At 39.4% G+C, this 27075-nt stretch overlaps 1 protein-coding gene across 10 annotated transcripts in view; it reads left to right on the top strand.

The window, feature by feature from the left end:
- The window catches only part of zmp:0000001168 (signal-induced proliferation-associated 1-like protein 2), a 58577-nt gene extending 33206 nt beyond the window's left edge, over positions 1-25371 (top strand). For 7 of the 10 annotated variants that reach the window (XM_044041598.1, XM_044041603.1, XM_044041601.1 and 4 more), the window contains 6 exons: positions 17735-17861; positions 17980-18103; positions 20050-20148; positions 21540-21612; positions 23345-23423; positions 24373-25371. In XM_044041598.1, the coding sequence (XP_043897533.1) occupies positions 17735-17861; positions 17980-18103; positions 20050-20148; positions 21540-21612; positions 23345-23423; positions 24373-24516 (646 nt within the window). In that variant the 3' untranslated portion in view covers positions 24517-25371. Of the gene's footprint in view, positions 1-17734; positions 17862-17979; positions 18104-20049; positions 20149-21539; positions 21613-23344; positions 23424-24283 lie in introns of all 10 variants that reach the window. The other 3 variants (XM_044041606.1, XM_044041604.1, XM_044041607.1) reach the window with 3 other exon arrangements.
- Positions 25372-27075: the final 1704 nt, after the last annotated feature.

Below are 27075 nucleotides of genomic sequence, written 5' to 3'. Positions count from 1 at the left end.
AATTGTTCCTAATAATTTAATCACGTTAGAGTTTTTCTGGCCTGACTTTATTTTAATATTGTATGATTACTATATTACCATATTACTAATTATAACGATAAGTTAGCATCATCTGTAAGCCACCTATACAAAAACAGTTCGAAATTTGAACATTTGAAATTTAAACCAAAATACAAAGCATAGCAATGAGAATTAATCATCATAAAAGTATTTAATGTTGTCATTATTTTCTTGGACAATAATATATAAAATCTGTTCTGTGACAGCAACATTTTGTATTTTACAACATTTTTGATGATTAGCATACTGTATATCAGTGAATGGAAAATCAAGCAAAAAGCGTCCAAGAAAACAACATAATTCCTGTAACAACACATATAAACTAATAGCTTTGGTCAATTAAATGAACCATTAAATTGATCATTTTAACCTGTAATGTCATTATACTATAATAGTGAATAATATATTCACTATTGTTGGTTTTGACATTCATTTACGGATCCATGGTTTAAAGACCGACCCTAACCCGGAAATAAACATTGAAGTCAGCAGAAACTTTTTTGGCATATGCGCTGAGTGAGCAACTCCATAGGAATGAACGGAGCCAAAGGAGCGGTGGTCTATCCAGTTCTTAAATACATCAATGCTGTGAGTAGCTGCTCCGTGTGTGTCTGTGTGTACAGGCATTACTAATGTTTAAACTGTGAGAGACTGTGTGTGTGTGAGAGAGAGAGAGAGAGAGTGTGTGTGAGTGAGCTTTGGACTTGGACTTTTTTGTCCATATGTTGTTCTTAACACATCTTCATTGGTGAGACTGTAAAGTAAAACTGAAAAGTCATTTAATTTGCCTTTATGAGGAATGACAAATAAAATGTTTGAATCTATGAGATGTTTATCAGAATTTCTGTGCATCATGTGCTCTCTGTCTCTTCAGATGTGTGTATGTCATTGCACACAGAGCTGAGAAACATCTGCTGCACAGAAGAAAAAGTATACATCTTGCAGTATACATTTTACAGTAATAAGACCATAAAAATATTTACAACTGTGCAGACGATGGGCCTTTGAGAGGCAGAACATTACACAAGTACATTCTTAATCACATCTAATGAAGTACAGAAGTGTAATGTAAAAATGAGAGGCCTATTAAAATCATACCATATTGACCAAAGAATGAATGAAAGAAAGACAAACATTTTCCCCAGAATATTTTCATTTCAAAATATTTACAAAAACATACACAGCAACAACAGCATTTAACTGTTTTACAACACTGTCTGATTCTCCTCTCAGGTGTTATCACAGCTTTGTCTGCTGCTGCTGGAGGATGTGGGTGGAAGTATACAAGTTGTCATCACGTCCTGTGTTTTCCGGATACGCCAGGACGCCAGGAGGTTTCCTGATCTAATATATTGACACGGCAGGCGACTGCTTCCTTCTGTGATGATAGGCTCTCTGGGATGGGGCTCTTCTGAAAAAGATTCTGGCTCCTTCATGACCTCAAACCTCAAACACCAGCCTCATCATATCAGCCACGTAGTCCTATAAAATATTACATTTAAAACAAATATTCAGTCACAGAAAATTCAGTCACTTTATTATCTTTTTTTTCCACAAAGATTTCAAAATCACATTCTTTGTCAATATATATTCATCATCATTTGTACACATTTCATTTTCTTGTTAAAACAATGACTTTTATTTGATATGAAACAGGTTGGACTGCAGCTGTCTGCTTGCAGCTTGTATTAGCTTGTAATTTGGACACATGGTCACAAGTTACAACCTCTGTAAACATGAAGATGCAGATCAATGAGCTTTTGGTTCTAAAGGTTATGATGCCACATAAGTTATTATGTCAAATACTGTAACAGTAATCTGTAACAGTACTGTAACAATACTTTACAGTACTGTAACAATACTGTAACAAACCAGATGATTCTGAAGCTTGAAATTGAAGGTGTGATGTTAAATGTTATTAGTGGCTGTGCCCCACAGTTGGGATGTGAATTAGAGGAGAAGGAAACATTCTGGAGTGAGTTAGATGAAGTGATGCAGAATATCCCCAGAGGTGAGAGAGTGGTAATTGGTGCAGACTTCAATGGACATGTTGGTGCAGGAAATAGAGGTGATGAAGAAGTGATGGGCAGGTTTGGTATCCAGGACAGGAACACAGAGGGACAGATGGTGGTAGACTTTGCAAAAAGGATGGAAATGGCTGTAGTGAATACTTTTTTCCAGAAGAGGCATGAGGCATGAGCATAGGGTAACTTATAAGAGTAAAGGTAGGAGCACAACTACATCTTGTATAGACGATGTAATCTGAAGGAGATCAGTGACTGCAAAGTAGTGGTGGGTGAGAGTGTAGCAAGTCAGCATAGGATGGTGGTTTGTAGGATGAATCTGGTGACAAGGAAGACGAAGAGGACAAAGGCAGAACAAAGGACAAAGTGGTGGAAGCTGAAAAGAGAAGACTGTTTTCAGAAAGGAGTTGAGAAAGAATCTGGGTGGTCAGGGAGAGCTCCCAGATGACTGGACAACTACAGCTAATGTAATCAGGGAGACAGGTAGGAGAGTACTTGGTGTGTCGTCTGGAAGGAAAGTAGATAAGGAGACTTGGTGGTGGAATGGGGAAGTGCAGGATTATATAAAGAGAAAGAGGTTAGCAAAGGCAGGAATCTCCATGGACTATGATGTTTGCAGATGACATTGTGATCGGTGGTGAGAGCAGAGAGCAGGTGGAGGAAAAGCTCGAGAGGTGGAGATATGCTCTAGAAAGGAGAGGAAGGAAGGTTAGTCACAGCAAGACAGAATATATGTGTGTGAATGAGAGGAACCCAAGTGGAACCATGAGGCTACAGGGAGTGGAGATAAAGAAGGTGGAGGATTTTAAATATTTAGGGTCAACAGTCCAGAGCAGTGGAGATTGTGAAAAAGAAGTGAAGAAACGTGTTCAAGCTGGTTGGAATGGGTGGGGAAAAGTGTCAGGGGTAATGTGTGATAAAAGAGTATCAGCCAGAATGAAAGGAAAGATATACAAGAGAGACCAGCGATGATGTATCTTTCAACTGATGTATCAACTCTCCTCCTACCTTCACCGCCGGAACAACCTTCTTGATCCTCTTCAGTCTGGTTTTAAAGCAGGTCACTCAACCGAAACTGCACTTCTTGCTGTCACTGAGCAACTCCACTCTGCCAGGGCTGCCTCTCTCTCCTCTGTGCTCATCCTCTTGAACCTTTCTGCAGCGTTTGACACAGTTAACCACCAGATCCTTACTTCCTCCCTTCAAGAACTAGGTGTCTCAGGCTCTGCACTTACCCTACTCTCGTCCTATCTTCAAAACCGAACATACAGAGTAACCTGGAGAGGATCCGTGTCAGAACCCTGTCCTCTAGCTACTGGGGTCCCTCAGGGTTCTGTCTTGGGCCCTCCCCTCTTCTCTTTATACACCAACTCTCTTGGTTCTGTTATTCTCTCTCATGGTTTTTCCTATCACAGCTATGCCGATGACACCCAACTCATTCTCTCTTTTCCCAGCTCCGACACACATGTAGCAGAACAGATCTCCGCTTGTCTGACCGACATCTCTCAGTGGAAACTCAATCTCGACAAGACTGAGTTTCTTTTTCTCCCAGGAAAGGGCTCTCCCACCACAGACCTGACCATCACCCTCGACAACTCTCACTTGATGACCATCTCTCCCTCACTGCCAACATTGCTGCAACAGCTCGATCTTGCAGATACATGTTGCACAACATCACAAGGATACGGCCTCTTCTAACCCACAAGGCGGCACAGGTTCTGGTCCAGGCTCTTGTCGTCTCATGCTTGGATTACTGCAACTCCCTCCTGGCTGGTCTCCCTGCGTGTGCCATATGACCTCTGCAAATCATCCAGAATGCAGCAGCTCGACTGGTCTTCAACTTACCAAAATTCTCCAACACTACACCACTCCTCCGCTCCCTTCACTGGCTTCCTGTAGCTGCTCGCATCCGCTTCAAGACTCTAGTGCTTGCGTTCCATGCTACAAACGGATCCGGTCCAGCCTACATCCAGGACATTATCAAAACCTACACCCCAGCCCGCCCACTCCACTCTGCATCGGCGAACCGGCTCGCTGCCCCCTCACTGAGAGAATTCACTGAGAGGCATTCGCAGAACTTATACATCGCACTTATGACTACCACTTCATAGTTTGGCTTACTTGTAATGTAATGTAATGTCCATACATACATAGAGACAGTGGCACTGAGGAAAAGACAGGAAGCAGAGCTGGAGGTAGAGATGAAGACGTTGAGGTTCTCTTTGGGAGTAACGAAAATGGATAGGATCAGGAATGAGTCAATCAGAGGAACAGCACATGTTAGATGTTTTGGAGATAAGGTCAGAGAGGCCAGATTGAGATGGTTTGGTCATGTACAGAGGAGGGATAGTGAGTATATTGGTAGAAGGATGCTGGGGTTGGAACTGCCAGGCAGGAGGTCTAGAGGAGGACCAAAGAGAAGGTTTATGGATGTAGTGGAAGAGGACATGAAGTTAGTTGGTGTGAGAGAGGGGGATACAGAGAACAGGGTTAGATGGAGGAGGTTGCTTTGCTGTGATGACCCCTGAAGTGAGCAGCCGAAAGGAAAATAAGAAGAAGACTGTAACAGTGATAACTGTGTATTTGTGCATTCAATGTGCACTTTATCCTATTGTGTATTAGTACACACACACATATTTATTTATATGTTTATTTCGGTCATGACATTTAGATCACTCATCACACAGCAGTGCAGTTCACACAATACACATAACCGAAAGGGAAAGTGGGAGAAGCAAAGCTTATCTAGTCCCACCCCCATTATCATCATACATTTCATTTCATCATTTTTTTCTTTTTTTTTATGACATTTTGACAAAGAAAACATGTTTCAGCATCAGGTAGCACTCAGAAATATAGTCTAGCTCTAGACAGTCAAATCAGACTCCATGTGTGTCTGTACATGTGTCCATGATATTCCGTCACGAGTGACAGTCTCGACTTGTTGCCTGGCATATTCAACTTCCCAAAAGTCACAAAATAATCCAATCAATAGAGGTCAATGCATCATTTATTTTTTTATTTTTTTCCCTTTAGTCATCCATCTCATCTGTAGGATTCGCCTCGCTTTGCTTCTCCATTCTTTTCACGTGCTCGAGGGTTGTGAAGACGTCGGAGCGCAGCCCAACCATGGCTCTCTTTGTTATTGTGCTTTCCACCTTCACGTCGATCAATTCATTGGTCATCTCACTGCCGATCTTTCTCAGTTCCCAGTTGCAGGAACATTCCCCATCCCAGGGAGAGCATTCCGATCATCATGAATGTATATACATGTATCTTTTTCTTGCTATATATTTCTTAGCTCTTGTATTTTATATGTATACTTATAATGGTATTGTTTTGCACAATAAAGTGTGTGATCATGTACTATAACTGCTGCTGTATTTATAATTAATTAATCATTTGGTCCATAAAATATGAGAAAACCTTAAAAAATGTTGAGCGGTGTTCGTCAAACCTGGAAATGATGATGTTCTCAAATGTCTTGTTTTGTCCACAAACCAAAATGATTAACTTTTAATGAATTCCTTGTTATCCAGAGCAAAGAATTAAAGAAAATACTCACATTTAAGAAGCTTAAACAATCTTGTTTTAAACACGTAAAAAGCTTCAAACCGATTAATTCGATATTATATAATTCGAATTAATTTATTTAACAAAAATGTCAAATAAATTAATAATCAATAAATTGGTTCAGCTCTAAATGTCCTAAAGTAAGAAAAACAACATTATTATGGACCATGTACATTTCAAAAAAAATTCTACAGTAATTTCATGATAAATGTATCCCAGCAACACACAAGATGATAATTTTAATAATTAATAGTTTACTGTATTTTCAATCACTCCATTGTTTCGCTTATGACACTGTTTACATGAAATAGCATAAAGGCACTGATAATTACTTAAGAAACTATACTAGACACACTTTTCATGATTTCTATCTGCTCCAATGTTACTATCAGCTAATGAACATACTTCCCTCCAACTTAAGCTGTTAGCCTGCTAACATTGTGCTGACAGGGAGCACACACACACACACACACACACATACTTCCCTTTTAGTCCTGTAGCAGTTAGCTGTTAGTAGGCGTTAGTTCATGCTACAGGAGAACAAAAATGCACACACGTGTCTAATTAATTAACGTTTGAAATATCATTCTGTCATCAAGAATTCATCGTAGATAATTGACACTGCTCTTCTCTTTAGACTGAGTTTGGTGCTGAGTCCTTAAGGTGTCTAGTGCGGATAATACGACATATGACTTTTCTCTCTCATTTTGGACGACATACTATACTATGACGTTTTTGATTGATTTTGGACGACATACTATATTATGACGTTTTTGAGTGATTTTGGACGACATACTATACTATAGCGTTTTACGGTTGATTTTTGGGCGACATACTATACTATAGCGTTTTTGATTGATTTTGGGCGACATACTATACTATGGCGTTTTAGTGATTTTGGGCGACATACTATACTATGGTGATCTGGACGACATACTATACTTTGACTTTTTTGAGTGATTTTGGAGGACACTAGACTGGCGTTTTTGGTGATTTGGGCGACATACTACTTTGTAATTTTGGGCCGATATACTATACTATGGCGTTTGAGTGATTTATGGCGTCATACTATACTATAGCGTTTTTAGTGATTTTGGGCGACATACTATACTATAGCGTTTTAAGTGATCGGGCGGCATACTATACTTTGGCTTTTTGAGTGATTTTGGAGGACACTAGACTGGCGTTTTTAGTGATTTTGGGCGACATACTGCCATTACTGGCGTTTTGCGTTTGGGCGACATACTATACTATGGCGTTTTGATTGATTTTGGGCGACATACTATACTATAGCGTTTTGAGTGATTTTTGGGCGACATACTATACTATGGCGTTTTGATTGATTTGGGCGGAAAAACGCTATATATGGCGTTTTGAGTGATCTGGGCGGCATACTATACTTTGACTTTGAGTGATTTTGGAGGACACACACTGAACTATGGCGTTTTAGTGATTTTGGGCGACATACTATGACTTTTTGTCCCGATTTTGGGCGATATACTATACTATGGCGTTTTGATTGATTTTGGAGCTGACATACTATATTATGGCGTTTTTGGCGGTGATTTTTGGGCGTATACTATACTGCCAAAAGCGTTTTTGATTGATTTTTGGGCTGACATACTATATACTGCCGCCAGCGTTTTTGATTGATTTTGGGCGACATACTATACTATGGCGTTTTTGAGTGATTTATAGCGACATACTATACTATAGCGTTTTTTGAGTGATCTGGAACTGACATACTATACTTTGGCGGCTTTTTGAGTGATTTTGGAGGACACGCACTAGACTATAGCGTTTGATTGATTTTGGGCGACATACTATACAAGCGTTTGATTTTAGACATACTATACTATGGCGTTTTGATTGATTTTGGACACGACATACTATACTATGGCGTTTTTGAGTGATTTTGGGCTGACATACTATACTATGGCGTTTTGATTGATTTTGGGCCGTACTATAATGGCGTTTTTGAGTGATCGGGCCTATACTTTGACTTTGGTGATTTTTGGAGGACACACTAGACTATATGGCGTTTTAGTGATTTTTGGGCGACATACTATACCTATGACTTTTTGTCCAATTTTGGACTGATATACTATACTATAGCGTTTTGAGGTGATTTATGGCGTCATACTATACTATGACTTTTTTGTCCAATTTTGGACGATATACTATACTATGACGTTTTTGAGTGATTTATGACGTCATACTATACTATGACGTTTTTGAGTGATCTGGACGACATACTATACTTTGACTTTTTTGAGTGATTTTGGAGGACACACTAGACTATGACGTTTTTGACTGATTTTGGACGACATACTATACTATGACTTTTTTGTCTCATTTTGGATGAAATACCATACTTTTACTTTTTTGTAAAAATTTGGACGACATACAATACAAAGACTTTTTTGGCCGATTTTGGACGACATATGACTTTTTTGTCTCATTTTGGACGACATACTATACTTTGACCGATTTTGGACAACATACTATACTGTGACTTTTTTGAGTGGTTTTGGAGTACATACTATACTATGACTTTTTTGAGTGATTTTGGACGACATACTATACTATGACTTTTTGACTGATTTTGGAAGACATACATATGACTTTTTGAGTGATCTGGGGCGACAAACTATGACACTTTTTGACCGATTTTGGATGACATACTATACTATGGCTTTTTGAGTGATTTTGGCCGACGCTATACTATGACTTTTGACGTTTTGGACGACACACTATACTATGAATTTTTTGATTGATTTTGGACAACATACTATACTATGACATTTTTGACCGATTTTTCTGGAGTATCAATGAATATGAATGAACATTCTACATTTAGAAAACTAAGGTGTATACCATACTATGCCTTTCTTGTCAAAATTTGGAAAACATACTATACTATAATTTTTTTGACCGATTTTGGACGACATACTATACTATGACGTTTTTGACCGATTTTGGGCGACATACTATATATGACTTTTTGACTGACTTTTGGCGACATACTAAACTATGACTTTTTTTGTCTCATTTTGAACGACATACTATACTATGACGTTTTTGATTTTTGGATGACGCACTATATACTATACTATGGCGCGGCCGATTTTGGATGACATACTATACTATGACGTTTTTGACCGATTTTGGATGACATACTATACTATGACGTTTTGGCCGATTTTGGATGATACTATACTATACTATACTATATACTGAGCGATTTTGGTGATTTTTGGACATACATACTATACTATGACTTTTTGGTGTGGAGGACATACTATTTGACTTTTTATTTATGACATACTATGACTATGACTTTTTGACTCATTTTGGATGACATACTATACTATGACGTTTTCATTTTGATTTTGGGCTGACATACTATACTATGACTTTTTTGACCGATTTTGGACGATATACTATACTATGACATTTTAGACGATTTTGGACAACATACTATACTATGACTTTTTTGAGTGATTTTGGAGGACATACTATACTATGACTTTTTTGTCTCATTTTGGATGACATACCATACTTCACTTTTAATTTTTGTAGAAATTTGACTGACATACTATACTATGGCGTTTTGAGTGATTTTAGACGACATACTATACTTCATGAATTTTTGATTACTATACTATACTAGCTTTTTTGATTTAGACTGACATACTATACTATGACGTTTTTGAGTGATTTTGGACAACATACTATACTATGACGTTTTTGTCCAATTTTGGACAACATACTATACTATGACTTTTGAGTGATTTTGGAGGACATACTATACTATGACTTTTGTAAAAATTTAGACTGACATAACTTTATACTATGACTTTGTTTTCATTTGGGCGACATACTATACTATGGCGTTTTCATTTGACATACTATACTTTTTGGGACGACATACTATACTATAGCGTTTTTGATTGATTTTAGACAACATACACTTTTATACTATGATTGATTTTTTGATTGATTTTGGACGACATACTATACTATGACATTTTTGACCGATTTTGGACAACATACTATACTATGACTTTTTGGAGTGATTTTGGAGGACATACTATACTATGACGTTTTGGAGTGATTTTGGACGACATACTATACTATGACTTTTTGGAGTGATTTTGGACGACATACTATACTATGACGTTTTTAGGGGATTTTGTTCAACATACTATAGTATGACTTTTTTAGGTGATTTTGTTCGACATATTGTAGTATGACTACTATGAGCTTTTGTCGGTCTGTCTGAGCTTCACACTGGTGGCCAAAACTAAAAGAAGACAAGATCCTAAACCTTACTGACGTGAAGAACCATGAGGAAGTGGGTCTGACACCTTGAGAACTTGAACAACACAATTTCACGTTGTCATGAAGTAGATCAGCTGATTAAAGTTATTCTAATGTTTGAAAGACTCTGAGAATTTAAAAAACTTAAGAAGATGTAGTTTGCAATCATCAGCACAAGTAGCTCACCCCATCAAAAGATGACTTGTGTCTTTGAGGTTGTGAATTCAACTCTTTCTGTCAACTGAATTTCTGCACTACTTTCAAACTTCGGCCCAAAATAAGAAGTTAAAAATACCAGCAACATGTTGTTCTGCAACTTCTTCTGGAACAACAAGACTTGTATGTCTGAGGTTGTCAGTTCAAGTCTAATGATGAACTCAAGTGTATGAGTTCAGTGTTCAAAGTAAACCTGAAGAACTGTAGGAGCTGGTAGCTCAGTGGACAAGAACGCTTATGTCAAGTCCTGACATCGTAGGTTCAGTTCTTGTGAGGAGCAGGAGCATTTAAAGCTCACCCTCCAATCTCAAGAATTTAAAAATACCAGCAACGTGTCGTTCTGCAGGTCAGTAAGAATAGCTCCTGCTGTAAGAGTCAGACTTGTATGTCTGAGGTTGTCAGTTCAAGTCTTATGATGAACTCAACTGTTTGAGTTCAGTGTTAAAAGTAAACAGTCAAGAGCTCTAAGAGAACCTGAAGCATCGTGAAGAGCAGATAGCTCAGTGGACAAGAACACTGCTGTGAAGTCAGTAGATTGTAGGTTCAGTTCTTGTGAGGAGCAGGAGCTTTTAAAGCTCACCCTCCAATCTCAAGAATTTAAAAATACCAGCAATGTGTTGTTCTGCAGGTCAGTAAGAATAGCTCGTGCTGTAAGAGTCAGACTTGTATGTCTGAGGTTGTCAGTTCAAGTCTTATGATGAACTCAACTGTTTGAGTTCAGTGTTAAAAGTAAACAGTCAAGAGCTCTAAGAGAACTTGAAGAATCGTGAAGAGCAGATAGCTCAGTGGACAAGAACGCTGCTGTGAAGTCCGTACATTGTAGGTTCAGTTCTTGTGAGGACCAGGAGCTTTTAAAGGTCAACATCCAAACTCAAGATTAAAAGCAGACAGCAATCCTAGACGAAGGCGGCCTTTGTGGCGTGGTGGCATTGTTCCAAACCGTAAGGTTGTGTCTCAACAGTGAGGTGGCAGGTTCAGTTCCCCACCCGGCGGTTGTTCATTGGAACACAACCAAACCTAACCTCTTGCTGACCGACACAGCACACCAGGTGACCAACCCCAAGTGAGTCGTACCCCCCGGTGGCCCAGCAGAGTGCGTACCCCGAGCAGGAAGAAGATAGTGCAAGTGATGGCCAGCAGGAAGCGAGTGAGTCGTGCCCCGGTGGCCAGCAGAGTAGCGGTGGGTCGTGGCCAGCGGAAGTGAGGTGGTCGTACCCCGATTGTGGCAGAGTAGCGAGGTGGAGTGAGTGGCCAGCGGGGGCGAGTGAGTGCATTTTCCCAGTCAGGCTCACTGGACTCGCCAGATGCGGCGCCGGTAGCTGGAACATCCAGCGAGCTGGTTCAGAGGGTCGATTGGGGCGAAGGCCTTTATCCAGCGCCCAAATCACCCACTTGATTAAAAAGACAGTTGGGTGGTGGTGGCGAGAGCCACCACCACCTAAATGTCTTAATCTTGATTACTGCTGCACAGTGTAATATAAAGTATTTGACCTTTGACCTTTCCATGCCCCTCCTCCTCCTCTCAGTCCTGCCCTCCCCCTCTGCTTCTCTCACTCCATCCCTGCCCCTCTGCTCCTCTCACTACCTGCCCTTCTGCCCCTCCTCACTACCTGCCCTGCCCTGCTCCTCTCACTACCTGCCCTGCCCCTCCTCTCACCTCACCTCACCACCTGCCCCTCCTCTCCTCTCCTCTCCTCTCCTGTCCCAACCTCACCTCTTGCAACCTGCCCTGTCCAAACCTCACCTCTTGCACAACCTGCCCTGCCCCACCCCTGCAAGGCTGCCGAATGGAACCTGCAAGGCTGTGGTATCGAACCGGTCACCTTGTAACTCACGCATTCCCATGGTTGTGAATAAAACCACTGCACCACCAAATCCTGCTGCTACCAGGACTTTCGGTCTCATTTCAATCTTCACTTTGGATGTTGACCTTTAAAATATACTGGTCCTCACAAGAACCGAACCTACGAGCTCTGGATTTCACAGCAGCATTCTTGTACACTGAGCTACCTGCAACTTCTCTTCTCCAGGTTCTCTTAGAGCTTTTGACTGTTTACTTTGAACATTGCACTCAATGAGGTGACCATAAGACTCGAACTCATAACCTTTGACATGTAAGTCTGATTCTTAGAGCACGAGTTACTCTTGCAGAAGGAAATGTTGCTGGTATTTTTAAATTCTTATGTTGGTCTGAAGTTCTAAAGTTGGAAGAAGTTCAGTTGATTGCAAGACTTGAACTCACAACCTCAGCAATCCAAGTCTCGTTCTGATGGTGTGAGCCATTCTTTCTGATGGTGACCCTCTAACTTACTTGGTGTGCTTAACTTTCTCGTCCAGGTCAGAATTTTGAAAAATGTCACTTGAGGGTTATCATAAGACTTGAACTCACAACCTCAGACATACAAGTCCTACTCCTCAAGGAGGAGCTATTCTTCCTGAACTGCAAACAATACGTTGCTAGTATTTTTAACTAAGTGTCTTAATGCGGTTACCTTTTGCTGCACAGTGTAATATAAAGTATTTGACCTTTGACCTTTCCATGCCCCTCCTCCTCCTCTCAGTCCTGCCCTGCCCCTCTGCTTCTCTCACTCCATCCCTGCCCCTCTGCTCCTCTCACTACCTGCCCTGCACCTCCTCTCACCTCACCTCACCACCTGCCCTGCCTCTCCTCACCTGTCCTGTCCCAACCTCACCTCTTGCAACCTGCCCTGCCCAAACCTCACCTCTTGCACAACCTGCCCTGCCCCACCCCTGCAAGGCTGCCGAATGGAACCTGCAAGGCTGTGGTATCGAACCGGTCACCCTGTAACCTTGTAAACCATTCCCATGGTTGTGAATAAAACCACTGCACCACCAAATCCTGCTGCAACCAAGACTTTCGGTCTCATTTCAATCTTCACTTTGGATGTTGACCTTTAAAACATACTGGTCCTCAGAAGAACTGAACCTACGAGCTGTGGATTTCACAGCAGCATTCTTGTACACTGAGCTACCTGCAACTTCTCTTCTCCAGGTTCTCTTAGAGCTTTTGACTGTTTACTTTGAACATTGCACTCAATGAGGTGACCATAAGACTCGAACTCATAACCTTTGACATGTAAGTCTGATTCTTAGAGCACGAGTTACTCTTGCAGAAGGAAATGTTGCTGGTATTTTTAAATTCTTATGTTGGTCTGAAGTTCTAAAGTTGGAAGAAGTTCAGTTGATTGCAAGACTTGAACTCACAACCTCAGCAATCCAAGTCTCGTTCTGATGGTGTGAGCCATTCTTTCTGATGGTGACCCTCTAACTTACTTGGTGTGCTTAACTTTCTCGTCCAGGTCAGAATTTTGAAAACTGTCACTTGAGGGTTATCATAAGACTTGAACTCACAACCTCAGACATACAAGTCCTACTCCTCAAGGAGGAGCTATTCTTCCTGAACTGCAAACAATACGTTGCTAGTATTTTTAACTTCTTATTTTGGTCTAAAGTTTGAAAGCAGTGCAGAAGTTCAGTTGACAGTAAGAGTTGAACTCTCAACCTCGGTGACAAAAGTCATCTTCTGATGGAGTGAGCTATTTGCGCTGTTGAACAGATAGTGAAATTCTTGGTGTTCTTGAGTTTTTAAAATTCTCAGAGTCTTTCAAACATTAGAATCACTTTAATCAGCTGATCTACTTCATCAGACCATGAAGTTGTGTTGTTCAAGTCCTCAAGGTGTCAGACTCACTTCCTCATGGTTCTTCACTGTCTTTTTTAAAGTTTGGTCACCAGTGTGAAGCGCAAACAGACAGACAGACATAAGCTCATAGTTTAGCATGTTGTCCAGAATTCTACTATCCAGAACTCATAGTATAGTATGTCGAACAAAATCACCTAAAAAAGTCATAGTATAGTATGTCGACTTTTTTGGCTGATTTTGGTCGACATACTATACTATGACTTTTTCTGAAGTATGCAACGTCTCTGCATTCTGCAGTGGTGCTTTAGTTAAACACATAATCAGGTCAGCTTTAAAATAAAGGACGCATTGGAGCAGAGTATTGGACAGCAGACACTTTTATTGTGTAAGATGTTTGAAACAAGGAGAAATGATTTCTTCCAAATCCTCTCTTATTTTTTAGCTAGTGATGAAAAAAACATCAAGATGCCACCGACAGGATGCCAAATCCAATGTCCAAGAACAACACAGATAACTTAATTCAACATTTAATCAATAGGTGAAAATATTGACACTGACTACAGAAGAGGTGTAATACAGAAGTAATACAAACTATTGTTTTTTTCTTTAAAACAAACACTTTATATTTTTGTCTGCTTTTTTTTCGTCTTTTTACATTGCATACATTTACATAAACTGAAATACGAACAGAACAGACTTCAGTGAAAGCCATAGCCATATTGAACAATGGAGCATGATCTGCCCTTAATCTTTAAAGATAATATTTGCACATATTTTATACAAAAATACTTTTTTGACTGATTTTGGACGACATACTATACTATGACTTTATTGAGTGATTTGGGACAACGTACTATACTATGACTTTTTTGTCCAATTTTGGACGACATACTATACTATGACGTTTTTGAGTGATTTATGACGACATACTATACTATTTGACGTACTATACTTCATTTGACAGACTATACTATGACTATTGACGATTTTGACTATACTATACTATGGCGATTTGACCCGATTTTGGGCGACAGTACTAAACTATGACTTTTTGTCAAATTTAGGCGACATACTATACTATGCCTTTTGACCAATTTGATACTATACTATGGCGTTTTCAGTGATTTTGACATACTATAATATGACGCATTTGACCGATTTTGGACGACATACAGTACTAAACTATGACTTTTTCGTCAAAATTTAGACGACATACTATACTATGCCTTTTTGACCAATTTTGGACGACATACTATACTATGACGTTTTTCAGTGATTTTGGACGACATACTATAATGTGTTTTTGACGATTTTGACATACTATACTATGACTTTTTTGACTGATTTTGGATGACATACCATACTTTTACTTTTTTGTAAAAATTTGGACGACATACTATACTATGACTTTTCTGATTGATTTTGGACGACATATTATACTATGACATTTTTGACCGATTTTGGACGACATACTATACTATGACTTTATTGAGTGATTTGGATGCCTACTATGACTTTTTGTCCAATTTTGGGCGACATACTACTACTATATTTTGATGATTTTTAGACATACTTTGACTTTTTGACCAATTTTGGACTGACATACTATACTTCAGTGATTTTGGACTACATACTATACTATGACATTTTTCATTGATTTTGGACGACATACTATAATGTGACGTTTTTGACCGATTTTGGACGACATACTATACTATGAATGTTTTGATTGATTTTGGACGACAAACTATACTATGACATTTTGAATGATTTTGGACGACATATTATACTATGACTTTATTGAGTGATTTTGGAGGACATACTACACTATGACTATGACTTTTGATTGATTTTGGACCACATACTATACTATGTCTATGTAAAGGATTAAACGATTGAGTGGTATTTTGGTGGAATCACCCTTTAAAAGAGAATAACTCATAACCCCCTCCCACTCCATGATGTCCCCTCCCCCTTCCTAACACCTGCGTTCTAAAATCTGAAAATGTGGATTGAACCTTTAAAAGTATTTAGACAGAGTGGTATTTTGGTGGAATCACCCTTTAAAACACCAAGTTTTTAAGGAGGGAGAGAGAGATTCACAAGCCCCTCTGTTTCCTATTCATGTGTATGTGGAAATTCTTCACAGTTTTCTGCGATCTTTGTCGCCATGGTTACCCAAAACGCTATGAAAACTACTCCCGGTCAAGCCACACGTTTTGATATAACTGTGGGAGGAGTTACACGCCAAAGTTTTGGGTGGAAGAATACAGAGAGACTGACAAGCCCCTCCCTAAGTCCCCTCTTCTCCTTACACACGCGTGCGCACGCACACACACGCACACACACACCTGTCCCTAACTCTCCAAAAGCTCTGAGAGCAGAGAAAACAGCATGTTTTAAAGTTGTCATACTTCAAGAACGGTTGATGATAGAGATAGAATTTTTGGGTTGTGAGTGTCAGGAGGCTTTCAGCAACTCCCACATTTAAAGTTGTGACAAACGGGTGTGAATTGACAGAGAAATCACAGTTTTAAAATCACCCTCGGGTTGATTTTTCCAAAACTCCAAAGCAGACATTTTAACATGTAAGTGAATGAAGGCTGTGACCAGAATTCTCTGCACTTTGAGGTGATTTTAAGAAAAACTATAAGTCATATGAACATGAAAACACACACAGTGTTAGAGAACAACCATGGCAACGTTTTGATGTAAATTGTCTGTGTAGATTGGAAATTGTGGGCAGGAGAAGAATTTGTTTAGAAATTTTTGGTGATTATTTTGCTGAATCTCACTAGAGTGTGTCACTCTCACACACACCCCACACACAATCTTTATAAAATCAGAAAACCCCCAAAAAAGTACAAAACGTAAACTGCGATTGTGTAAAAACCGTAACATGTACTAAAACTTTGACTTAGGTGAGAAAAGTCCCAAGTCTTGTGACTCGTTTAAAGTTCCAACCACGTTTCTACGTTAAAGTATAACGACACTGTGATGCTCCAAAGTGGGCTTGGTTTTCTTGGTTTTCTTGGTTTTCTCCTTTTTTCGACCGTTTCCCATTCATTTTAATAGGGACATTTTTGGCAGTTTTTCGCGATTTTTGTCGCCATGGTTACTCGTCTTAGAAAAGTCATAGCACATTATTCCCGATCAGGCCGCACGTTTTGATATAACATGTGTTGGAGTTTTCTCAAAGCTGCGTGAGGAGTAGAGCGCCGAAAAACGGGCGGAAGAGGAAAATGAGAATAATATCAAGAGATGCTTCAGCTCAATGCATTCTAGTGAGAACTCTAGGTTCTCACTAGAATGCATTGCAGCAGCAGGCACTAATAACAATGCATTTAAGTGTGCCTTTTAAAGCACTCAAGGTCACCTTACAGTACATGATTAAAAGAGCAGAGAAATACAATAAAAATAAATAAAATACAGGCAATAAAAATACAATTTGCAAAGCTAAACATTTTTTAATTTAAAACAAAAGCGCTAAAAATAATCTTCAAAAGCTGCAATAATGGTGACATAGAAAAGGTGGGGGTGCGGGGTCAGAGGGGGAAGGCAATTCTGAAAAGCTGTGTCTGGATTTAAAGGTGTGAAGGGAGTCAATGTTGTGGATGTCATGTGGCAGAGAGTTTAGAGTTTATTAATGTTGGAGGGCAGCTGTTCACCAACATTAATATTATATATTAGACTTTCTATGTGAAGTAAATTAAAACTTAATGACTGGACTGAATTGCATCAGATATAATATTTTTGAAAGACATTTTGAGCGCTTGATAGCAAATGTCAACTAGGTTAAAACAAGTGCTCCAGTTTCAGGCTTTGAAGGATCAACAGCATATTTGTTTTTTTTACCTCCATCATATCTCTTTAGACATCTGTATGACAATGTGGGGCTGAAGGTTGAACACCCCATCTATGAAAATGTCGGGGAGCTGAGAGACACCACACCTGATCTGATCCTTGCTGTAAAACCCAAGGTTTCCCTGGAAGACGAACAGGTGACAGACTGAAATGAAAGGAGAGGATATCTGATTGCTTTCTCCCCAACACTCCCCTTCCCCTCCCAACTGACAATGTTGCTTCCTCTGTATCTCTGTGTCTGTCTTTTGTCTTCAGTTCATAGGAGCCGAGTTTGCCGATGACAGAGCTTCAGCGAGTGACTCTGCTTTTTCCTTGTCCTGTGTAGACCGCGCTGAGCGAAATTCACGAGCTCTAAGTCTTCATAACACCATCACTAAGAGTAAGTTGCCCATGATACTCACTATCAGTACTGGTCAAAATCACTGGATTTGTCATTGGGGATGTGTTATATAATAAAATAGCAACAACTTCAGAGGCTATAGTTTTCAAGAATATATGTAAGTAGGAGTGCAAAAAGAAGTGTGCAAGAGATGTGATGTAGTAGTGCAAGAAAGAAAAACTGAAGGACACAGTAGCAGCTACTTCAGAGACCAGAGTTTCTGGGGGGGCAGGGAGGGGTGGATGGGAGAGAGGGGAGAGAGTTCAGCTTCTGATGGCCTGGAGGATGAAGCTGTTTGCAAGTCTGGTGGAGGGGGCACGGATGCTTCTGTATCTCCTCCCAGAGGGCAGGAGGCAGAAGAGATTGTGTGCAGGGTGGCTGACGTCTCGCACAATCATGGTTGCTTTTCAGGTGAGGCGGGTGTTGTACGTGTCTTGCAGGGAGGGGAGTGGGACACCAATGATCTTCGCAGTTGTGTTCACTATGCGCTGCAGGGTTTTTCTGTTGTAGTCATGTTGTGAGCTGTTTATTTCTTCTTTATGGGAGCAGAATATTTGTTTTAGCATTATACTGCAAAAATATATTTTCAAGAAAGTAAAATAAGTCTAATTTCTGGGAAAGTGTTATTATGTTTTGCCTGAAAAGAAAAAAATGAGTTTTGCACTTGACGAATAATAGTAAATTCAGTCATTAATATAAATAATCTCCACCTCCAATTTGTCTTTATAAAATATTCCAGTTTCCTTTAAGTTTCCAAACCAGTTTTACAAATTCTAGCCAAGAACAATTTGCTTACCCAACTGGCAGTATATGTTTTGGATTTGGCTGGTTATAGCTAGATGGAAATCCATCAGCACAAACATGTTGCTTAGAGGTTAATAAAGATATTAGATGATTGTATCATACAGATATTGCTATTGGTTAATACTCAAGTTTGTGCCACTGGTATCAGCATTGGACCTCAAAGAGTCATATTGATGCATCTCTTCAGTGTATTGTGTTCCTTAACATATCTTATAATTGCACACGCACCAACCCTGTCATGCAAACCGCTGTTTTAGCTTATAACCAAAAGTAACCAAAGCTTAAAATTAGCTGTAATTGGCGCTATTTAAATAAATTGAATTGAATCTTAATAAGACAAAGTTAGATATTGTTTTCTTAAAATTGTATTATTTTGCTACTTCAAATTTTTCTTTTTATGCAAAAAATAAGAACAGAAAAAAGACTTTCGCTTTCTTCAAAATCTGTTTTTGCAGAGCACAACTACTTCAATTATGCCAAAATTGAACAATTACACATATTTGCAGATGATCTCTGTCTGACTTGAGCTTTATATTATTACTTTTGTCTCTCTTCTCTACCTCTCTTGTCATTTTCCTCCCTTGTCTCCCCACTGCATTACACTTTGTCCCTCTTCTTTCATCCATACTGCCCCCTATTCAGTACACTAATCCAATATCAACCCTGCACCGCTGCCACCCCCTGCTAGGGCTGGAATAAAAGGGGGACAGATGGATAGTGGAAGGGAGGGAGGGGTGGAGTTTTGGGCAGCCCTGAATCAAGGAACCCCTCTTACACCATCTGCTTTGCCACTGCTGAGACTATGAAACTCATAATTGAACAGCCATAAGAGCAGATGTGCTCAGCCTCTCATCACATTCTTCTGATTTCTATGGGGGCGGGGCTCTTTATGTTCACTTGAAGGAAGCCTGATTTGTTTCAACTCTTTTAGCGGATCAGTATTAAATTTGCATCCATGAATTTACCAAAGGGTTTTACCAAACCCTGAATCTTACCAGCATTAGTGTAGCAGCACCCCCCAGTGGTTTGCTTCTGTCCAAAGTAAATCTGCTGGATGTTCTGCTGTAATTACCAAACTATATTTGCTACACTGAGGTGTGTTTTTAAATGAAAGTGTGATAAGTTTGAATTCTTTTTCTTAGTTCTCTCAGAAACAACAGATTCAACAGAGGAGGAGTGGCAATCAATTGCTGACCTGGCCACAGCATGCCGCAACATCCTGGAAGCTTTGTCACGAGAGGGTAAGGAGTGTTTTTTACTCATCTTGAATTTTGATCTGTTATCCTACATGCATAGACAGATTGACTAATAATTCTAATAATAATAATAATGATTTTTTTTTATCATTTATTTGACACTATATGAGTAAAACATTGTTAAATATGTGTTTCAAGCTGCAGGCTAAACAGTTGACTGTTGTGCAGTGGGGCTCTTGCACTGGGGCTCTATCTTTTAGCCTTTATGAGCTTTTATGTTATTAGTAACTCGCATATACAATATACACAAGTTACTAATAACACACACATACACACGGACTGTGCTTGGTCACAGTACTGAGAGGTGAAAATAATACATGAGCCAGAGCTGAGCTGTTCAATGTCACCATAGTGCTGAAGTGACCACTGACTGTGACAAAAAAGGTATTTTTTGTGGCACGCGATCATATCATGTGAAGTCTATAGAGCACAATGAGACTGAAGTGAGCTGTGAGAATTACAAAAAAACATACATAAACTGATACAATCTGCCTAAACCACATCAAATGATGATACTGCAGAGAACAGCCTTATTTTTGCCATCCATGAGCTCATTCTGGACAGCGGGGCTGAGGTATTTAATTGACCCCTTGGGCCGTTTAATCAGCTCTTACAGCACAGGGTCACAACTTGCCAGTTGCTCGATTATTGCAAGGAATTTTCCACTGAGTCCCTGAAAGGATAGGTTGCAAATTGCCAGTGTTAGTGTCAAATTCACTCACAAATGTGCTCCAGCATTTGTCTCCAAAAGAGCACAGCTTCATGCATGTTGTCCCCAGCTGCGGAATTTCTATTGTTCATACACCGCACAGGTGTATGAACACACTTTCAGCAACTGACAAATGCAAAGTTTTGTAAAACACAAAACGTGTTCCTGTCCAATGTACGCCAAATTCAGCATCTTTTTCTTAACAATGGCAAGGGATATCCTGCACACAGTGGCTACATACATTCATTCTCAAAAAGGCAGAGTACACCCTGTACAGTTTGTCAGTCCATCACAGGCGCACATACAGACAAACAACCAATCACACTCACAGCAACTTAATACTGACTATACACAGATATAGAGAACACAATGACAAGACTTATTACCTTAAAACGACATTCTTTTTCTGGACAAGTTTCCCCGTTATACAAACACAATAAAACATCAGGTCCATCTAAAGTAAGCAAAATCTTTGTTAGCTTATTACTTTACTTTATTAATCGTGCTGTCGGGGCGTTTTTGAAATCGGGTCATTATGCAATTATTTATCAATCAATAAAACCATGCTTACTCTTTCTCTTTTCCGCTCTCACATTTACTTTGAGTGTTTTATACACTGTTGTTTTAAATGACACTAATGTCCATAATGTTCCTAATAACATCACAGACCACAAAGTAGGAGATCCATCTCAAGCAGGAGCTGACCAGGCTGATGGCAAGATTAAAGACTCAAAAGAAAGGTGGGTTGCTACACGTACAAACAGTCAGTCCATTCATTGTCTAACATTTTAACCTCTACATGAGGGTTGCGGGACTGGAGCCGATCCCAGCTGACATAGGTTGACTTGTTTGACCTGGTTTTCAGTCCATCACACAGATATGAATAAAGCATACATTACATGTCATTTAGCAGATGCTTTTATCCAAAGCGACTTACAAGGGAATTGAATACAACCTGGCAGGGGTGGAGTTGAACTTGCGACCATGAAGTCTTTTGCACACAGGGTACCGGTCTTAACCACTGAGTTACCCTACCCCCATCACATTCGTACCTATGGTTATGAATGTGCCCAATTAAACTCTACACGTTCTTGGACTGTGGGAAGAAACCGGTGAACATGCAAAGCCAGAGACACACACTTATACTTCTTTCATCACCTTTCCCAGCTCTTTGGTTGCCTTGTGTTTTATCCAGTCCAAGGTTCAAGCTTTTTGAGGTATGTAGCAACCGATAACGGCCAATAACTTAATAATTTAAATGTAATAAAACCAATAACGTAATAAATTGCCAATAATGTAATAAAGTTGTTGAGACAATAATGTAATAACTTATTATGTTATTGGCCATTATTATGTTACACCACTCAGGTGAGTCAAGGAATCAAACCCACAACCTCTGTGTTTAAAGACGACTTACGAGTTCGCTTTGTTACTGTTACTGTGCGTTCGCACCAAACGCAAAGCAAGTCAACTAAACCAGTATGCGGGGCAATTTAGCTGTGATTGTGCTCCCTTGGGTCATAGTCAAGCACATCAGATAGCTGTAATCAAGTAACAGACATATTTTAACTTGCGTTTGGTGTGAACACAGCTTTGACGTTACAGCTCAGCTTCAATTAACAGCTTTAATTAACAGTAGCGTTAATTAAAGATAACCCATCGTTTCTTGAAATGTAACATGGTTATCTAGTTCGCAAATGTTAGAGTAGGTAGTACATGTTAAATGTTTTAACCACTAACGTTAACCTACAGTTTAGTTTCATAACAACAACAATTCTCTGCAATAAATCTTATTTCACTCCTCATTACATGTGAATGAGGTTTTGACATTTTACACTCATGATGGACTTCCAATCTTTCTTCTTCTCAACCGCAAGGCGGACACAAGGATCCTGAAATTGTATTGTGGGCGGGGCTGGATGTCCCGCCTTTACACAGCCGTTACATTCTTAAACAAGTGTGTGCAATGTGCCTGTTTTGTTTCCGGTCTAGCTAGATCTGCTGTGGTGTTGTAGTTTTTCTAACGTTACTAGATGTTGCAACAGCATGTGAAAAAAACTGCAAGGTTTTCTAGGCCATAAAGAATGTTAATCTTGCGATGCCATTAATAATGCGTTACACTGACAGCACTAATTTTGACACATTTCTATTTGATTGATGTCTAATTGCAGACTTTAGGGTAAATGGTCTGTATTTATATAGTGCTTTTGTAGTCTTCATGACCACTCAAAACTGCTTTACTCTACAGTTTTGCCATTCACACTCATAGCCATTCATACGCTCCAGGCACACCCATCAGGAGCAACGTAGGTGAAGTGCCCAAGGACATAACGATATGTAGACTAGCGGAGCTGGGAATCAAACCTACAGCCTTCAAGTTGAAAGACAACAGCTACTGTTTAACATTTTGCTGCTCATTTTAACATTGTGTCATTGTTTTTGACAATGTGTCACTGCTCCTCTTTGTTGCAGTGACTCTCCAGGCCATCTAGAGGGGAAGGTATCACAGCTGGAGGCCATGCTGAAGAGGCTGCAGGATGACTTGCAAAAGGTGCTTTGACGTGTATCATTGTTTTTCTCTCTAAATCTGTTTTCAGTGAGCCACAAAGGAAAGTCAGCAGGTAGGAAAACAAGTATTTAAGCTGATCAGTTTCTGTTACCAGAGTGAGAAGATGTACAGTATATTATCCTGTCCACTCAACCAGTAATTTTGGAAATGCAAAAAAAAAATAAAAAAATTCTAATTTCACTAATTCTCAATATAAAATCCACAAAAGCCACTCAACTACAGATTTTATATGTCTTTATTTGCAAAGAATAATTTTTCCCTATGCTTAAGTTATTGATTATGACTGAATCTAAACCTGTTTTTACTTTTGATTTTTGAAATGTATACATTTATTTCTATTTCTATTTATGTTATTCACTTAGAGCCCACAAAGAATATTGACAAAGGGCATTTGTCAGTCCTATAATTAATGATTAGTTTAGTTAACTACTGCCTATATGTTTATTTTCCCAATAAAAATGTCTCTGTTGAATTATTATTATTATTATTATTGAACTACGAAGCAGAATGGACAGAATTGAGCTAAGAAATCACCCTGCGCTCTTGAGAATCTTCTGATAATTGAGACATGAAAATTATAACTGTTGTGATCAGCCCTTAAAGGACATGTTTGTTTTTTTTACTACATTATATAAAGTGTGAAAAGCCAACACATTGTTTTGTTTTACCAGGTAGAGACTAAAACAAGAAAGAGAAATATAATGTCATACGCGTAGCATCAGTTCAGCAGCTTATTGTTTCTGTACAGTTTTGGATTGCGAGTGTGTTCTGCCTCACTGCCATGTGATGTGCTTCTCTATACTTGTTTTATTCCAAGCTCTGTGTTTATGTGTGTCCACTAGTTTCCTTAACGCCACCGCTGCTCCCCCCCGTTCCTGCCACAGCGATCTGAGCGACGGCTTTTGTTTTGTTGTGTGATGATGTCTTTCAGGAGAAGGAGGACAAGGCGGTGCTGCAGGCCGAGGTGCAGAGCCTCAGACAGAACAATCAGCGGCTGCAGGAGGAGTCGCAGAGCACAGTAGCCCGCCTCATCAAAGTCACCGAGCTGCTGTGCAATGTCAACAAGCCCTGTTAGCTTCACCACTGCACAAGCAGGCAAATCAGAAGAAAGATGCAAACCGAACAGTGTCTGTGTACGCTCGGTACACTCGATGTTCATACACACACCTGTATTCTTCAGTCTGTGTATTACCACAGCCTCTGTCCTGAATCCTGCCTGTTGGTGAGGGAGTATGCAAATCAACTGATAAAAAATAAATAAATAAATAAATTACATTTTAAGATCCGATGACCTTCACAGACTGACAGGTGTGCAGCTCTCAGGCTGCTTTGTTGCTGGAGTGTGTATAATAGTGTGTGGATGTGTGCCACACGTGTGTGTGTGTGTGTGTGTGTGTGTGTGTGTCTGTTTGTGTGCATCTCTTCCGGTTGTTACAAATACTTGACAAGCTGAGCTGAAGAGCACTTGAAAAAAAGTGGCAATTAAGACTGAGAGACACTGAATAGCATGTTTGTTAGTGTCTTACCTGAATATACCAAAAGTGTATATATTTATGTATATATTAATATATCACCAATAATGTATGTGAACCGTAGTATTGCTATCCTCTCTGCCAGATGTGTAGTTGTGTGGTTCTGTGTGAGGGAACGTGACAGTCAATCCTGCGGACAGCCAGAAGTAACAATGTTAACTGACATAGAATCAGTTGTGTAAGGTCAATATTCTCATCCTCTTCTCAGTAGTATTGTATTTAAGAAAGGAGAGACAATAAAAAAGTATATACAGATATACATGTATATATATATATATACATATATATGTATATGTATACATATATAGGAATAGAAATGTCTAAAACAATGAACTGAGCATGCTTGTTCCCTCTGAAAGTGTGTATGTAAACAGTATTAAAGTAATACTGACAAGGTTTATACCTCTCTCCTGAAAAACACAGCTCATGGCAGGAAATAGCTGTTTTCCTCTAACCTCACTATTGTAGCAGCCATACTGTAGAGGATCTCCTGCTAGTTTCAACCACAAAAGGCCAAACGGCAGCTTTTCTTTTAACAGCAAAATAGCTTTACATGTCTGCATAATTTTTTTTCTTTCTTAAGAAAGATACTTTCTTAATCCCCTTAGGGAAATTATTCTCTGCATTTTGACCCATCCTAAAATTAGGAGCAGTGGGCTGCCACACTGAGTAGCTCAGTTGCTCAGGAGTACTTGAACCGGCAACCTTCCGGTTAGGAGCCAAGTTCTCTTTCCACTTGGCCACAGGATGTCCATGGCCACATTGAACTAATAGTGGAAAGCAGAATATTGTATTTAAATATGATTTGTGGGACTATTTTGGGGTAATTGTTCAGTATGGCCCATGCGTCGGTGAAGTCTTTTGTTTGTCTGTCTTTCTTGCACTTTTATTTTTGTGAAATCAGCACAGGACACATCCTGTATTTGGTTCAGTCATATCCTGTTCAACATAAGAAGGTGGGTAAGACCCCTCTCATACCTCACTTTTTTGTGTCCACTGTTGACCGTGCCGTGCTCAAACGTGCATTCAGAGGAGTTGGACTGCGTCTCCTCAGTGCCAACAAAAAACCCAGGCAGCTCTCCTGAATCCCACTGATATGGAACAGAACTGACTCAATCACAAACTCAACTCCAACTACAGACTCTGAGCTTAGATAAAAAGGATTCCAAACTTTTTCCACTAGCTCAAACTTTCTTATTTCTTGTACAAAATAACTCTTGTAATTTTATTTTAGAGTCACTGTGAATACCTGGTACCAGCATATTAAGATACAGTATATACAAATTAAATTATGAATCTAAACTCAGTATATGAAGATACTGTAGGTAAAGCTGAACTGTTTCATGTTTGTGCACCAGGTTGTGTGTGTGTCCTCCTTTTTGCAGGATAATTATGCAGAAAAAAGTGTTAATGGTGGCCAATGCAGGCTCCTGTTTCCTCTCATCTGTAAATGCTGAAGCCTCTTGACTGAACTGGGAGATGTTGGTGTGAGGAGACCTGTTTTACTGTGGCTTGTATCGTAAATTAGATTGTAGGCGGTTGGTCAAGCATGAGAATGTGCCAAGCAACTTCCATGGTGCCCTCTGTATGTGTGTATGTATTAAAATGTAACTTATTAATAATGCAACTGTGGAAAAAATGTGAAATAGGGCAGAAAGAAAAGTTTAGTTGTAATGTTTAGGAAACCAACAACCATGATATGACAAGGCAAAAATACTACCTGCAGCTTTTGCTTAATGTGACAATGGTTATTATTCTTCTTCTACTGAGCTATTGAATCTATAGCTCTTAGATAGTTAATAAGGACTGAAACGCCATTAGGTACACCTTAATGACTTAAACTCTTGTTTCAGAATGGATGGTCATACTGGTGTTATGTGAAGGTATATTTTTCTGACTTTGTGCCTACATGAAAATGTAATGTATGTAATATCCATCAGTGGTCAGCTTTCTTTGGCTATGGCTGCTGTTGGTATAATTTTTTTTTTTTATCAAGCAGGTGGAGAGTTTTCTTAGAGATCAGTGTGCTAGAAAAAGTAATTGGGTGACACATGATAATAATAATATAATAACAACAAAGGGACAGATAAAACAACAACAAT

The sequence above is a fragment of the Solea senegalensis genome, linkage group LG13, assembly GCF_019176455.1.
Source record: "Solea senegalensis isolate Sse05_10M linkage group LG13, IFAPA_SoseM_1, whole genome shotgun sequence".
NCBI classification, from domain to species: Eukaryota; Metazoa; Chordata; class Actinopteri; order Pleuronectiformes; family Soleidae; genus Solea; species Solea senegalensis.
This window is presented reverse-complemented; position numbering and strand designations above follow the sequence as displayed.